General features: G+C 50.0%; 1 protein-coding gene across 1 annotated transcript in view; it reads left to right on the top strand.

Moving 5' to 3' along the window:
• The first annotated feature begins 2,950 nt into the window (after nt 1-2,950).
• Nucleotides 2,951-17,227, top strand: part of ITPKB (inositol-trisphosphate 3-kinase B) — an 83,470-nt gene continuing 69,193 nt past the window's right edge. The window contains exon 1 of the mRNA XM_054168122.1: nt 2,951-4,048. Coding sequence (XP_054024097.1) covers nt 3,128-4,048 — 921 coding nt within the window. The 5' untranslated portion in view covers nt 2,951-3,127. The remainder of the gene's footprint in view (nt 4,049-17,227) is intronic.

Below are 17,227 nucleotides of genomic sequence, written 5' to 3'. Positions count from 1 at the left end.
CCTGGAATCAAAAAGGACAGTGTCCTGGACACACTACAGCCCTGCCTAAACCTTGGGCAATGGTACATCGAGTTGGTGTGATGACCCTTCTGTTGGGCATCTGAGGACGTGGGAATCATCATCTCCTCCGTGGGATGTTCCCACCCAAAGCCACCAAACCCAGGCAGGAGGGTTTTGCACTAGCAGTGGTCTGGTTGTGAATGACCAATGTGCGGGTGCTGCCTGGAATCATTCAATAGTAGAAGCATTTAGGCTGGAAAAGACTTTGAAGATCATCAGGTCAGACTATTAACCCTACTCTACCAAGGCCACCACTAAGCCATAGCTTCCCAAGCACCACATCTCCCCGGCTGGACTGCCTGTGCTGTGCTAGTCCAATGCCTTCGAGCCAATCGCACGGGGATGTGGGTGGCCTTTAGCTCCGCGTTCCCAGGGGCTGCAGACATCTCTGCTTTGACCTCAGGGGAAGAACACCAAGGCCGGCAGACATAGGGGTGGCTGTGATGTGGTGATAAAGCGAGAGGCTGTCCCCGTCCCCCCCCCGTCCCGAGGTTGTACCGGAGACCTGTACCACCCGATGGGACCCCGGGTGGAAAATGGTTTCGTGTGGCTTTAACCTACGGCGGCCAAAACGCGGCGGTAGTGTGGGGTTGGTTTTGTTTGGTTTGTTGTTTCTGGGGTTTTTGTGTGCTCTTTTCTTTTTTCTTAGTTAACAATGGAAACTTTTTTCTCCCCCCTCACTATTTCCCTCCAGCCGAGCAGCGCAGAGCTGCTTAAAAAAAAAAAAAAAAAAGAAAAAAAAGAAACTTGTTCCGCTGAGTTCAACCCCAGACAGGCTCACAACTTCCTTCCTGCTCTCCTACCCCCTCCCTCCGCTCTCCTCCTCCTTCTCGCCGCTCCTCTCCCTCTCCTCCTCTTTCTCCTCCTCCTCCTGCCCTCTCCGCCTTTCCAGCCGCACCGGAGCGGGTGCCGGGGCCGGAGCGCGGAGCTTCCCGCGCAGCCTCCGCCGCCCGGAGCGCGGAGGTGGGGAGAGCTCTCTCCCCCTACTCTTCCCCCCATCCACCCCCGCGGGGTGAGGGAAAGCCGCTTAGGATCCGCTTTAGGGGAGAGCGGGACTCCCGGCCGTACTCCGCGCCCGCGGAGATGGTTCCTGCCGCGCCTTGTGGCCGCCGGCGCCGCCGGGCGCTGCCGGGCGCCGGGCACTGAGGGTGGGCACCGCGCCTGCTGCCAGGTAAGTGGCGGAGGAGGCGGGGAGGGGGACGCGGCCGAGTCCGAGTCCTCAGTCGCGGTACTCGCCCCTCGAGCCGGGCAGGAAGGGGCGAGGTGTGGGCCGGCCAAGTGGGCTGGGTGCTGCCCCGGGATCGAGCGGGCTGTCCCACACCCAGCGCTGGCCCCAAGCTGCCTATCCCGCACCCAAAACTTGGTCCCAAGCAGCCTGTCCCGCACCCGGCGCTGCCCCCACACAGCCCCTCACCTAAAATCTGACCCCTAGCCGCCCGTTGGGCACCCAGCCCTGGCTCCGGGCAACCTGTCCCACACCCAGCACTGGCCCCGGGCAACCTGTCCCACACCCAGCACTGGCCCCAGGCAGCCTGTCCCGCACCCAAAATCTGTCAGCTCCTTGTGCCTGCACTCACATGCACACCCCAGCCAAAGCGCTGGGAGTGCTGCAGTGCTGGGGTCCATACAAAAGAGGGGATGCTTGGGCTCTGCTGAGCCTCACAGTGACTCCAAGAAGTGCCTGAAGGAATGGAGAGCCTTTTGATTCCGTGGTCACTGGGGGCTGTGCTTAGAGGTGTGGGCATTTACCTGCCAGGAGCCTCGCAGAGGGGGAGGCACAGGGGCACGCAAGTTCTTCCAAAGTTCTCCCAAAGACATGCACGCCCACATCCAGAGCTGGCATGCGTGTGTGTAAACAAACCTGCACACTCGTGTAGGCAGCATGTTTGTGTAGCTCTGTCTCGTGGGTTCCTGTGCGCCAGGATGGGGCTTGCACCTCCAGCGGCACATGGGACAAGCAGACATGAGGGAAGGCATGCTGAAGAGCAGAGTGTCACAGACAGCCTCTTCCAAAAGCAGAGTCTCCCTCACACATGTACACACAGAACACGGCAGAGAACATTGTGTGTCTCACAGGATGTTAGGGGTTGGAAGAGACTTCTGAAGATCATCAAGCCCCAACCATCTTTGTGGGGTCTGGGCTCTGACTCGGAGCTGGTTGCAGTGGTTGATACCCCAGCAGGCAGATGTGCACAGGGGAGGCACAGTGAGACAGGGCATGTGTGAAGATGTGCAAAGCCATGGTGTTGCCTGTGGTGAGTTAGCAGGGTAGTGCAGACGTGGTCTCATACCATACCAAAATGTGCAAGAGGAGGCCTTTGAGTCTGTCCCTGAACAGACCAAGATTTGATCTCAGTCTGTAGGTGATAAAAGCTGGAAGGTGGGTGATTGGTTGGACTTGGTGATCTTGGAGGTCTCTTCCAAGGTCTCTGGTCGGTTCTGTGATTCTGTGGCAAATTTGAGCTGTTTGGAGTTTTTCCTCATCCTTCAAAAAGTGTCAGCTTTTGGGGCCAAAACTTGAAAGCTGCCAGCTTTCAACTCGTGCCAGTTGACCATATCACCTTAACTCTGTTGCGGGAATGGTGGCTGACTGTGTGTCCTCTTGGGCATCACCACTGCTGCAGCCTCATTGACAGACAACCTGGAGAGGGGAAAGAGAAGGCAGGAAAAAAGAGAAACAGCCCCAAATCTGTTTTCCTCTTGGTTCTGACAACCAGGCTGGCTCATGTCCCCAGAAGGGGCACACTGGGGATGCATGCAGTTGTGTGCAGGGACTGGAAAGGGCACACAGGAAGGGAAGAGACTGGCCAGCTGTGCGCGCAGCTGGAGGGTGAGTCTGGAGGGGGGGAGTGAAGAGCTATTCTCACCTCTTTTCTCTCTTTCTCTCTCTCTTTCTCCCTCCAGCTATCCCATTTTATGGAGCTCTGGGCCTGGGCCAGCCCAGCTCCCCTGCTGCCTCCCAGCGATGCTGCTGGTCCTGGTGTGGAGAGACCCTCTGCAGCCCCGCGGAGCCTGAGCGCCGAGGTGGCAGCGGCAGCGGCCCCCCTGTGCACCCCGGCTGACTACTATGGCCGTGTACTGCTATGCGCTCAATAGCTTGGTGATGATGAATAGCAACAGCGAGGTGACAAGCGGTGGGAGCAAGACACCGCCTCCTCCCAGACAAGGGCTGCCCAGGGGCCCGGAGACAGCCGGCAGCTGTCGCTCTCTCCCTGTCTTCAGCTCGGCCCCCGGGCCCCCCAGCTCCCCACGCCGTGGCCCCGCTTTCCTCTTCCCCCCGCTTGAGGAGCCCCCAGGGCAGCCAGGCAGCCCCAGAGGGCGACGAGGCAGCCGAGGTGAAGAGGGGCAGCCAGGACCCACCTCGCCACGGCAGCTTCAGCGGGAGCTGCACAATGTCCAGGTGAACCAGAAAGTGGGGCTCTTCGAGGCACACATCCAGGCACACAGCTCTGCCGCCCAGCCACCACGCAGCCCCCGTCCATCCCGGCCCCGGTCCACCAGCCCCACAGTGCAGGTGGTGGCACTTGGAACTGGACCCCAGCCACAAGCCTACAGGAAGAGTGAGGCCCCCAATGTTGCTGGGGTGCAGATCTGTCCAAACACTGCAGACCTGTCAAGGAGTCCAGTGGTAATGATAGTTCCAGCTATGGGGGTGAAGGAGGACAGCACTCCCCGGGAGCCGTCAGAGCCTGCACCACAGCGAGGTGAAGTGGTGGTGGCCCCCACAGACCTTGAGAGGCAGCACCCAGCCGTCAGTGGGAACATCCCTGCCGTTATTGTCACGGACCTGGGGGGCCCGGAGGAGGAGGCGGGCGCCGTGCCCCCCGGCAGCCTGCCCGTCCGGAAGCTGTCATCGTCCTCAGCCTCTTCCACTGGCTTCTCCTCGTCCTGGGAGGAGTCTGAGGAGGACATCTCCAGCGACCCTGAGCGCACTCTGGACCAGACACCAGCCTTCCTGCAGACCCTGGACCAGCAGAAGCCCCGAGTGGTGAGTCTTGCACCAGCCTTGAGGGGGTGGGGCAAGGCTGGCAGCATCTCTGCTCCAAGGCACAGCTGCAGTGGGAGGGTAGGGAGATGTCTGTCGCAGCACAGGTCTGCGGAGGATCTTTCTGTTTATCGATGGTGCTTGCTTTCCCTCACCTGAAAAGCTGATCCCTGTTCCTAGTCTGAACCCCGCCTGCTAGCAGGGGAGAGCATCTCACTGTCCTCGCAGAGCTTCCCTGGCACTGCAAAGCCCCATGCTTGACGTGCACCCGTGGACTGCAGGCTTCTGCTGACATGTGATTACGAGCCTCAGCTTTTCCTCAGGACAGCTTTCTTGGGTGCTGGAGGTGTCCCATGATTTCCATGAGCCTAAGGGATAATTTATTTCCTCCTTGGAGTTGAAACTGTGTGGGCCAACTGTTAAAATTCATACTGATGCCCTTCACTGGAGTGTCTGTAGGCCTTTCACATGGAGGCAAAAGATCTCTAGAATTTCTGGTAACTCCCCTTTTGAATAAAACTTTTCCTTGCAGGTGAGGTATCTTACATTTGAGAGTAAGAAGTTAATTCCTTTCCTGATCTTTCTTAGTTGTGGGGCTGGTTGGGATGCTTCAGGTGAGAGAAAGGGTCAGGGTTGTATAACCCTTAGAGCAGAAAGGTCTCCTCAGAGAGGAGGGCTCTGAGGTGCTCTCCCAGGGCAGACACTCCTGGGATTTCTTGCATCGCTCGGGGAGTTTGTTCCATGTCTGAATGCTCCATACAAAGTGTGCTTTACTTTCAGCTCCCACACCATTTATCCAAAGGGCTCTGAGCCACTTCACCCCAGTGCAGGGTGTCCAGCACGAGGTTTTTCCAACCAGCCTGTGGGCTCTCCCATCATCCAGCTGTGAGATACTACATTGATTTGAGCTCAGCACTGCAGCCTTGCACTGAAAAGCGCTGAATAAAAGGCAGGAGAACCCAGTGGCACCTTAATTTTAAGGAGTTTGATAAAGGCCCATCGGCTTCAAGTGATGTGGCTCACTGTGTTTAACTTTCCCTAGGCACAGGGGAGAGAAACTCTAGCTAGCTCAATGACAGCAGGGAAACCATCATGAGGAAACATCTAAGTGGAGGTATCAAACTCCTGAAGAGCTGACAGGCTGTGGTTTGTAGAGCAGTCAGCAGGCTGAAATAAATATCTTTGTTTTGCTGCTTGTTTTGTCCTGTCGGAAGAACTTGGGCTCAGTCCTGCTCAGGATGGAGAAGTACTTGAGTAAAAGCACAGCTAATGAAGCTATGAGTCTGTGGCTCATCATGTTTGCAGACAGCTTTGTGTTTGGGGGCTCTCAGCTGATGAATCAGCTTTCTCCCTTTGGGAACTGCTACAATCCCTCTGCTGATTAAATTCTGCTGGGTTTGTGTGCATGAGCTGTAGTAATCTCTGCTCTATTCTCCATGCTAATGACTGTTCCTAGTGCCAGATCCCACTGATGTGCTGCTGAAAACAGTTTGCTGATTGGCAAAATCGTGCCTGATGCTCTTGTGGAAAGCTTCCTGCAGCCTCCAGCTGACTCTGCACAGCTTTCTGTGGCCTCCAGCGAGCTCAGCGAGGCTGGTGGCTTAGTAGCGAACAGGCAAGGCTCATTTGTATTGCCAAAAGGCCTGGAGGAGAGCAAGTTCAGATCATGCCTAAGATCAGAGGAACTTTGCTGGGCCCAGTGGGATTGCTCCAAACTAACCAAGCTGAAAGTGTGGTCCAAAATGTGTTGGGCAGCCTGAGGAGATGCACTTGATTTTGTGTTTCAGCACTGGAGTTGTCTCAGCAGGGCGACTTTACGACGATACTTTCCACGGGGCGCCACAGGTCCCATGTAGGGCTGATCGCTGGCTTTGGCAGGTGCTAGTCAGCTTCTCAGCAGGATGGTGTGCAAATGCCCAGTAATTCAAAGCTGATTCATAGAAATAACAGCTGACATGTGTGCTGATTGGCAACGTCTTTTAAATCCATAATGAGAGCAGAAGGCAGCTACCGAAGCCGTCTCAGGTTGCACACTGATGTGTTCTCATGAACTCACTATTTCCTCTTAACCAGGCACATTGTCCCTCGTTACACAACTCATTTCCAGACCATGTGTGAGAAGCTCTCTCCACAACTCGTGCTTTTTCCGTCAGAATGTGTCCTGGGAGACCTCAGCTGACAGAAACCATCATCATTGTTTAGTCTGGAGAAGAGGAGGCCGAGGGGAGACCTCCTTGCTCTCTACACCTCCCTGACAGGAGGTTGGAGTGAGGTGGGGGACAGTCTCTTCTCTCTCATATCAGGTGATAGAATGAGAGGTAATGGCCTGAAATTGTGGCAGGGGAGGTTTAGGTTGGAGATTAGGAAAAATGTCTTTCCTGAAAGAATTGTCAGGTATTGGAATAGGTTGCCCAGGGGGGTGGTGGAGTCCCCATCCCTGGAGGTGTTCAAGAAATGTGTGGATATTTAGTGATAAGACAAGAGAGAATGTATTTAAGGTGGAGGAAGGTAGACTGGATATTAGGAAGAAATTCTTTCCAGTGAGGGTGGTGAGACAATAGAACAGGTTTCCCAGGGAGGTTTTGGATGCCCCTTCCTTGGAGGTGTCCTTGAGCAACCTGTTCTGGTGAAGATGTCCCTGCCCAGGGTCTGTGTGTTTGAACTAGATGATCTTTAAGGTCCCTTCCAACACAAACCCTTCTGTGAATCTGTGATTCTATGACATGGCACTGTGTGACATGGTTTAATGGCCATGGTGGTCTTAGGTTGATTGTTGGACTTGATGATCTTAGAGGTGTTTTCCAAACAAAATAGTTCTATGATCGTGCCTCTGGGTTGAGTAGATAAACATTAAGCAGGCAGAGAACCCTGTCTGTCTGCACTGGGGACTGCTGGCCTGGGACAGCTTTTGTACCTGGAGGACAGGCAATGGTGAGCAACAGGAAAGGAGTTCTTGCTGGAGATGTGGGCTGCATCTCACAGAGCTTTTTTACAGATTTGATGAACCTCAGGATTGCTTCTGTCCTTCCTTGCTGGAGGCTATCTGGCTTAGCAAATCTTTTAGGGATGTCCAGCTGTCTTTTGTAGTTCCCTGTGGTGTTCCCAGGGAGCAGGCACATCCCTCTGGCTGGCACACACACATCCTCCATTTGTACTTCAAGTAAGAAACTTCATTTGTGGTCAGGCCTGCAAATTGGCCAGTAAGAAAATGATGTTGCCTCATGAAAGGGAAAGGGAGGTGTGGCCAGATTTTTGGACACTGTGACCTGGAGCAGCTCAGTGGCTGACAGAGGCTCTACCTTTGTTTGTTGAAACAGTTTACTTAGTACCTTGCCTGTCCATGGAGTGCTGTGGTGCCTAGTGGGTTGTAACTGGGGTACAGTGACCCTGACTTCTGAAGTGTAGTGACAGTAGGAACCATTTCATGCTCTCCTGTTGGACTTGATGATCTTAGAGGTCTTTTCCAAACAAAATAGTTCTGTGATTCTGTGATCATGCCTGCAATTGCAAGCCCGCTTAAGGTCTGAGTAAACCTCCATGTAAGGGCTTTTGCAGCTGTGGCTTTGCCTGGGCTGTGGGCTGCTGCAGGAGAAACCCCAGGCTTGTTTGTTTATGCTTGCAAGGTTTCAAAGGCACTTAAGCAATTACACTTCTCAGGCTGTGTGGGAGGGACAGCCTGTCCAGGCAGCGTGCTGGGATGGGGACACTGCGGTTTGACAATGCCACGGGGCAGCACTCGCTGCACACCCCGACTGACCCTGGCACAGGCAGTTTTGGTGCCTCTGAACACCTCTGCCCAAGTCAAGGGAACAAGGTGGCAGCTGAAAGGCACCTCTCTCCATCATGGCAGGTCTTGTGCTGAGGGACGGAAGGGTTGGATGGAGTCACAGAACTGTAGAATTGTTGCAGTTGGAAAAGACCTTTAAGGCCATTGAGTCCAACCCATCTCTAACTCTGCCAAGTCTGGTGCTAAACCACATCCCTCAGCATCACATCTCTGCATGTTTTAAACACCTCCAAGGATGGGGATTCAACCACCTCCTTGGGGAGCTTGTTCCAGTGTTTGAAAACCCTTTTAGTGAAAACATGTCTTCAAATATTCAACCTAAACCTCCCCTTGTGCAACTTGGGATCGTTTTCTGTCATGTGTAGGGGAGTGAGAAGGTGCTCTCTGTCCCGGGCTCCAAGTAGCACAAGTAGCCTGAGACTGTAGTGAGGTAGAGGTCAGTCTCTTCTGTCTTGTATCAGGTGATAGAGCCAGAGGCAATGGCCTGAAACTGTGCCAGGGAAGGTTTAGGTTGAATATTAGGAAATTTTTTTCCCTTACAAGAGTGGTCAGGCACTGGAACAGGCTGCCCAGGGAGGTGGTGGAGTCACTGTGCCTGGATGTGCTCAAGAAACATGTGGACATGCCACTTTGGGACATGGTTTAATGGCCATGGTGGTCTTAGTTTGAAGATTGGACTTGGTGATCTTAGAGATCTCTTTAAACCCAAACAATTTTATGATTCTGTGATTGGGACCTGGCTTCGAAGGTGGAGTTCATACCCAGAACAGGCCCTGTTGCATCTGTGAACTCCCTCTGACTTCAGGGGGAAAATAGGAGTCTCTGAGTTTTGCTGTTTCTGGGGTTCCCTGGGAGAGCTGATAACCCAAGCTGTACTCAGCAGCAGGGTGCTTGGACTCAAGTCTTGGAAGCCATCTGAGCCCCTCAAAGCAAAAGCTACTCCAATACTAGTGACTGCAGTGGCTCATCATAGCCACTGCCCTAAATCCCAGAGTTTGTCAATTCCTTGGAACCACAGATGAAACAATAGATGAGTGGGGGAAAAGGCAGAAATTGTGCAAGTGCTTGCTGTAGAAAAATGACATGTCAGGGGGATCAAAACCACCCTCCTGCAAAACCAAAGCAAGGCACTGCAGTTTTCCTGGCTTTTCCCTAGCTGCTGTGGTCACACGAGGACGTATGGCGGAAGAGCAGTCGGGAGGCTCTGGGTGTGTTGTGAAACCTCTGCTCCTTTCTACATGCAGAGCAGCTTGCTCAGAATAAGAGACTTCCCTTAACCTGTGCAGAATGGCAAGAGCTTTTGGGGAAAAAAACAACTAATGGCATTGCAGCTGAGAGGCCATTTATAAAATGGATGGATTTGTTTGCCTGGTGATGGCTGCAACCTGCTGCTGAAAGGAGCCAAGTTTAGATAGGGTTAGTGTCAGCCAAGGGCCTGTGGGACCCTTGCTGATTTCCCTTTGAGATTTCCCAGCTCTCCTGATTTGTTCCTATGAAAATCCATCAGATGAAATGTGCTTTCATTCCCTTTCCTAGCTGTCACCCCGATCAGGAAGTCTCTGTGTAACAGAAACCATGACCACAGGGCTCTGGGGATGCATGCAAGCCCCGTGGATGTATATCTTTACGCTGACAGTGTGTGTGTGTTTTACTCCTTCCTCCCACTGTGTTCCTCTTAAAAGCTCCTAAGCTTATGAGCTTGTGAGTGGTACTACCACCAATATAGTTTTAATATAGTATCTGGAGTATGAGAGGCCCGATTGTTTGCTCTGAAGGGAGACTGTTACTCCAGTAACGTGGATCATTGCCTGGGGAAGGTGCTTAGCACATGGAGTAAGCTGCTTACCCAGGAACACATCCAGATGGGTCTTGAAATTCTCATCAGAAGGGGAGGAAACTTTGCTATTTCCAGAGCTGGGGACTCTGAGGATCATGGAATCACAGAATGGTAGGGGTTGGAAGGGACCTCTGGAGATCATTGAGTCCAAGCACCCTGCCAAAGCAGGATTACCTGAGGTAGGTCACACAGAAAAACATCCAGCAGATGGCTCTTGAAAGTCTCCAGAGAAGGAGACTTAACAACCTCTCTGGGCATCATCCCTCTCAAGGGTGATGGTCTTAGTGTTTGTTCTTCCTCTACCTCAAAAATGCTTTTGGCTTTCCCCCACTTTTTAGGAATGCTTTCAGAACAAAATTGTTTGAGAAACAAAACATGCAAGAGAGAGCAGCTGTGCTGTCAAGTAAGCCTCTCTATGAAAAGGATGGACCTGCCTTAATCCTGCTGTGGAAAGACTATGAGGAAGAGGATAATGAGGTGGATACCTCTGTGCTGAACATGGGACGTTCCATCTAAACATGAGGAGGGAACTCTTTACTTTGAGGAACAGGCTAGAACAGGCTGTGCAGACAGGTGGTGGAGCTTCTATCTCTGGAGTAATTCAAAACTCTCCTGGACACTGTCCTGTGCAACCTGCTCTAGGTGAACCTGCTCTGACAGGATTAGATGGTCTCCAGAGGTCCCTTCCAACCCTTATCATACAGTGATTCTGTGTTTCCATGCTCAGAGCACCACTCTCAGCAGACCTGACAGCACGGTGTGTTGCATTTGCTGGCACAAGGTCAGGACTCTCTGGTGCCTAGCAGGTTGGGCAGAGCTTCAGGCTCTTTGTAGATGGAGACTGTGCACTCCAGGGAGTTCAGAAAGCACCACTCTCTATTTGGTAGCTTATCTTCTACATACCCATGTGGCCTTCTCAGGGAATAAGCAGCTTTTTTTCTGGGCTCCCACCCACAGAGGCTAAGTGAAGATGCTGAGAGACAAGTGGTGCTATTTCAAGTCCACTTTCATCAGTGCTTTTCAGCTTGTTGGGAAGGGTTTCTTCTCATCTCACATTCTCCACAACTGACAGCACAGGAATTACACTGCACATAGCAGATATTTTTCACAGAGGGACTTGCTTGATAGCACAGCTGCTCTCTCTTGCATGTTTTGCTTCTCAAGCAACTTTGCACTGAAAGCATTCATAAAAAGTGGGAAAAAAGCCAAAAGCATTTTTGAGGTAGAGGAAGAACAAACATTAAGCCCATCATCCTTGAGAGGGATGATGCCTAGAGAGGTTGTGGTGTCTTGTTCTCTGGAGACTTTCAAGATCCATCTGGATCTGTTTCTGTGTGACCTGCCCTAGATGATCCTGCTTTGGCAGGGCGGTTGGACTCGGTGCTCTCCAGAGGTCCCTTCCATTCCCCTACCACTCTAGGATTCTGTGATCCTCAAAGTCCCCAGCTCTGGAAACAGCCAAGTTTCCTCCCCTTCCAATGGGAATTGCAGGATTCCAGGAGCTTGGCTGATGGGACCCTTCCACTGAATGTCCACAGACTGGAGTTCCCAGGTGAGTGGAAGTGTGACAGCTTGGGCTACCTCTTTAAAGCCTTGCAATGGCAAAAAGTAATCAAACTATAGTCAGGACCTGTCTCACGTTTTCCATATTCTTGCTCTAATTTGTTAGGAGAGATTCTGTGTGACTCTGCCACTCTCCTCTGCTCTGGTGAGGCCTCACCTTGAGCACAGCATCCAGGTCTGGAGCCCTCAATATAGGAAGGACATGGACTTGATGGAGCAGGTCCAGAGGAGGGCCATGAAAATGATCAGGGGGTTGAGCACCTCTGCTACAAGGTCAGACTGAGGGAGCTGGGGTTTTTCAGCCTGGAGAAGAGGAGGCTCTGGGGAGACCTAATAGCAACCTTCCAGTACCTTAAGGGGGCCTACATGAAGGATGGAGAGAGACTGCTTACAAAGGCCTGCAGTGACAGGATGAGGGGCAATGGCTTCAACCTAGAAAAGAGCAGATTTAGATTGGAATTTAGGAACAAGTTCTTTACTATGAGGGTAGTGGAGCACTGGAAGAGGTTGCCCAGGGAGGTGGTTGAGGCCCCTTCCCTGGAGATATTCAAGGTGAGGCTCAACAGGGCTCTGGGTAACCTGATCTAGTTGAGGATGTCCCTGCTGACTGCAGAAGGGGGTTGGACTAGATGATCTTTGGAGGTCCTTTTCAGCCTGTATCATTCTATGGTTCTGTGATTTGCATGTGAAGAAAATACTCCTGAAGCACTGAGAAGACTGAAAGCCAGTGCTGAGCTACTTGTTTTCTTTACCTGTGGATCTGTTCTAACTCTCTAGAGGAATAATGGCATCTATGTACGGTGTTAAATATTGCTTCAGATGAGATTAGTCTTCTGTAATTGTTAGAGATTGTTTTGTTCATAGTGGTAGGTAGATTTGACCTGCTTTCTTCCAGCAAAGCCCAGCCAAGCTTTCTAAGAAAGAGATCTTAGTATTTAACCAACAGTGAAAACTGAATGATAGCATTCATAGAATCACAGAGTGGTAGGGGCTGGAAGGGACCTCCAGAGGTCCCCTCCATTGAGTCCAGCACACCTGCCAAACAGGATCACCTGTGACAGGTCACACAGGAATGCATCCAGATGGGTCTTGAAAGTCTCCAGAGAAGGAGATTCCACAACCCAGCCTGTTTCAATTCTGTATCATCCATACAGTAAAGAGATTTTTCCTCATGTTGAGGAGGAACTTCCTGTGTTCCAGTTTGTGTCCATTGCCTCTTGTTCTGTCACAGGACACCACTGAGAAGCGATTAGCACCTTCCTCTTGACAACCACCCTTCAGATATTTGTAAACATTAGTAAGATCTTCTCTCAGTCTTCTCTTTTCCAGGCTAAACAGCCACAGGTCTCTCAGCCTTTTCTCAACAGGATCAGATGTTCCCTTACTCATCCTTGTAGCCTCCATCCAGTCCAACCCCCCCTGCCAGAGCAGGATCACCTAGAGCAGATCACACAGGAACACATCCAGGTGGGTTTGGAGTATCTCCAGAGAAGGTGGCTCTCATGAGATTAGTTTCAGTGTTACCATACATTTTAGCCTTGAGAAGAAATGGGTGAGTTTTCATAGAATTGTTTCAATTGGAAAGGACCTCTAAGATCATTGAGTCCAGCCATTGACCTAAGATCACTGTGGCCATTCAACCATGTTCCCATAGTGCCATGGCTGGATTAGGCTGGATGTTAGGAAGAAGTTCTTCACAGAAAGAGTGATTTACCATTGGAATGGGCTGCCCAGGGAGGTGGTGGAGTCACCATCACTGGAGGTGTTTAGGAAGAGACTGGATGGGGTGCTTGGTGCAATGGTTTAGTTGATTAGATGGTGTTGGATGATAGGTTGGACTTGATGATCTCAAAGGTCTCTTCCAACCTCATTTATTCTATTCTATTCCTCTTCTATTCCTCTTCTATTTCTTTTCTTTTTCTTTTCTTTTCTTTTCTTTTCTTTTCTTTTCTTTTCTTTTCTTTTCTTTTCTTTTCTTTTCTTTTCTTTTCTTTTCTTTTCTTTTCTTTTCTTTTCTTTTCTTTTCTTTTCTTTTCTTTTCTTTTCTTTTCTTTTCTTTTCTTTTCTTTTCTTTTCTATCCTATCCTATCCTATCCTATCCTATCCTATCCTATCCTATCCTATTCTATAACAAGAACAAGTGCTTAGCACTTACAGCTTCTTGCAGGCAGTAGAGTGCATTATCTGATCAACCCTACACAACAGGAACTGTACTAACATTCAGCATTGTTGTGGTTTTAAGTAATAGTAAAGCATCCCTTATCTCCCTGAAAGACACATTTGGGTTCTGGAGTGACATATCAGTGGACATGAGTTTGATTCAAAGGACAGAATGAGATTCTCTCTTCCCTCTTTCCTTCACTTGTTTGATTTGCAGAGAGGATGGCAGCTGCAAGTGCTGTGGACCTCACTGAATTCATAGGAGTTTTGCTTAGGGTTTCATCCATAGCTTCTGGGTTTTCATCCTTGTCTTTAAGTTTTGTACTTGGGATTTTGCAAACTAGGACTCTTGGACTGTGTGAAGCAGAGGGAGGTTTCTACCTTCAGGCTTCACTGTCACAAAACTCCCCTCAGCTGGAATGCTTTGGGGTTTGCCTGAATGAAGACCAATAAATCAACACCAGAAATAACCAGCACAATGTCTTGGTAGGGAGCAGAACCAACCTTCTGCCCCCATCAGCACCTGCAGAAAGGGTTGTCAGAAATGTGGCACCTTGAGGCTGAACAGTAGCAGCATCTACCTTCAGCATCACCTCCTCCTCCTCCCCCTTTGCTTCCTGTCCCTTTGCCCTTGCTTGGGCAATTTGTCTGCAGCAAGATAGAATCAAAGAACCCTCTTCCTTTGCTAAACAATTTTGCTGCTTTTGTTAGGGTCAGATAAAATGCTGATAAAAGCTGTTGTAGCTCCCCTGAAGCCAGCAGGAGCATGCTGCAGATTTGGTCCTTGATGTGTTCTTTTTCTTTGTCTTGTTCCCCCCAGCATGTATCCAGTTACATCTTGTGGTAAATCCAACACCAAACTGACTCAGGAACGTGGTCCCTGGGGGGGTGGTTTGCCTGTTGATAGGTACAGTGCTTCAGAGCCTCTGGGGACAAGAGTTTTATAAAAGGAAAAGTCTCCAGAGTGCCTTTTTGGAAAGTGCATTTTAGGGTTCAGTGTAGTTTTTATCATTTTCTTATTATTTTCATTCTTTTTTATTCTTTTCTTTCTTTTCCCTTCCTTTCTTCTTTCCTTTCTTCTTTCCTTTCCTTTCTTCTTTCCTTTCTTCTTTCCTTCCTTTCTTCTTTCCTTCCTTTCTTCTTTCCTTCCTTTCTTCTTTCCTTCCTTTCTTCTTTCCTTCCTTTCTTCTTTCCTTCCTTTCTTCTTTCCTTTCCTTTCTTCTTTCCTTTCTTTCCTTCCTTTCTTCTTTCCTTTCCTTTCTTCTTTCCTTTCCTTTCTTTCCTTCCTTTCTTCTTTCCTTCCTTTCTTCTTTCCTTCCTTTCTTCTTTCCTTTCCTTTCTTCTTTCCTTTCCTCTCTTCTTTCCTTTCCTTTCTTCTTTCCTTTCCTCTCTTCTTTCCTTTCCTTTCTTCTTTCCTTTCCTCTCTTCTTTCCTTTCCTCTCTTCTTTCCCTTCCTTTCTTCTTTCCTTTCCTTTCTTCTTTCCTTTCCTTTCTTCTTTCCTTTCTTTTCTTCTTTCCTCTCCTTTCTTCTTTCCTTTCTTCTTTCCTTTCTTCTTTCCTTCCTTTCTTCTCTCCTTCCCTTTCTTCTCTCCTTTCTTTCCCCCCCCTCATTTCTCACTAAACAGTTTCTGATCCCTGCTGCTTGGGGAAAGGGCAGGAGTGAAGCCTGGCCTTCAGCTCACTGCTGAGCCCTGTTCATTGCGGTTGTACTTTGGTTTTGGAAAGGCATCAGAATAGCTTTTATCCCATTGAGCTGAGTGCATTCAAACTGGTTTTTGTTAACTGTGTACTTAAATGCAATGGGTGAGGGAGCCTGGGTGTACCCCTCAAAAGAGAGAAGCCCAGGGCACCCAGAAGGGGCAGGAGTGAGGGGGAGGTGAGCAGCCTCCTTCTCACTAAGTGAACCATGAGGGTGGAATTGCTTTGCCAGCAGCTGTGAGCCCCATTAGATATATCCAGGAACGTCCTCCTGCTCCAAGCAAGGTGCAGAGCAGTTGGGGAAGAATTAGCACCATGTCCAAATGTAATATGGTTGCTATTATGGGTAATATATATTTAATGCTCTGCAGGGACCAGTCAAGCCTGCATCTGCAGGAAGGGGAAGCAAAAAGTCAGGTTTGCTTTTTTTGGCAGGCTGGAGGCTGGAGAGGCCGATCTGCAATCTTCCCTTGGTGTGTTTTCTGTGGGTGGGTTTTGTGAAGTTGCAGGCAAAGTTATTGCACCCCTAGGCTGCTCACATTCAATGTTTCTCCAATTTTAGCAACATTCTTTCCAGGCTCAGCTACATTTGTTTTGCTGTTCTCTATGGCAATTGATGATCTAAGTGTGAAAATGTATAACACGGGCAGGATCTCCTCTTCTATATTTCTTCCTCAGCTGTAGCTGAATCAGGACAATGTAATCCAGTGACATCTTGTAGTGCCTAATGCTTTCTTTAATACATTCCAGATTAAAGGAGTCAGCAAAGTTTACATATCCAAAGCAATAAATTTAAACAATAAACCTGGCAAATCCTGACCTATGATTGTATCTTGAGAGTGTTGAGTTTGGGGCTTGTTTATTTTTTCCCCTTCTATCTGTTCTGGTCTAGCTAAAGTCTCTTTGTAGGAAACTCAACAGGACAGATAACAGATGATGAGACAAACAACTTAATCCCTTAATAATGTTGAGTGGAAAATCCAACAACAGATTGGCAAGCAGCTCAAATAACAACTGCAAAGTGGCCCTGGCTGAGGACTGGTTTGAAAAACCAAGCTTGGGATATAATTAGAGATGAGCCTGGATCAGTGCCTGCAGGTCCAAACATTTCTTTGAATTCTGGAATGGAGCCAAATTACCTCTTTTTCTCTTCTTCTTCCCCAGCCATGCTTGCACAGCATCAGTTTGGCTCCACTGAGGCCAGTTCAACATCACCTCATGCACCTCAGCACCTATACAAAGTGGCTATGAAAGGTGCCGGAGTGGTATTTCCACCTCTGGATGCTGTTAGAGATGGGAGCATGGGACAGTGGGGAGTGTTTGCTGCCCAGGCAGGTGCTTGTCATATGGCAACACAAGGAGGACAAGAGGCAGGCACCACTTACTTGCTGGCATTGTGATGGCCTCTGAGATTACAGGAGCACAGGATGTTAGGGGCTGGAAGGGATCTCCAGAGATCATTGAGTCCAACCCCTCTGCCAGAGCAAGACTATAGACTCTAGCACAGGTCACACAGGAACACATCCAGATGGGTCTTGAAAGTCTCCAGAGAAGGAGACTCCACATCCTCCCTGGGCAGCCTGCTCCAGTGCTCTGTGACCCTCACAGTGAAGAAGTTCCTCCTCATGTTGAGGTGGAACCTCCTGTGCTGTAGTTTATATCCATTGCCCCTTTTCCTGTCACAGGGTGCAAGTGAGCAGAGCCTGTCCCCTCCCTCTTGACCCCCAGCCCTCAGATATTTATAAACATTGATTAAATCCCCTCTCAGCCTTCTCCTCTCCAGACTAACCAGCCCCAGGGCTCTCAGCCTCTCCTCATAGGGCAGTGCTCCAGTCTTTTAATCATCCCTATAGCATTCCATTGGACTCTCTCCAGCAGATCCCTGTCCCTCTTGAACTGGGGAGCCCAAACCTGGACACAATATTCTAGGTGAGGTCTCACCAGGTCAGAGTAGAGGGGCAGGAATGCCTCCCTTGATGTGCTGGACACACTCCTCTTAATGCACCCCAGGATCCCATTTGCCTTCTTGGCACATTGCTGACCCATGAACCCACCATCTCATCCTGCTCTTACCTGAGACTGGTACACAGCTGCACCCCTGTTCTTGCTGCTTAGGGCAATCTTAGGCTGTCATTAA

Source organism: Dryobates pubescens, chromosome 2 (genome assembly GCF_014839835.1).
Source record: "Dryobates pubescens isolate bDryPub1 chromosome 2, bDryPub1.pri, whole genome shotgun sequence".
NCBI lineage: Eukaryota > Metazoa > Chordata > Aves > Piciformes > Picidae > Dryobates > Dryobates pubescens.
The sequence above is the reverse complement of the archived record's forward strand: the minus strand, read 5'-3'. Positions and strand labels throughout refer to the sequence as shown.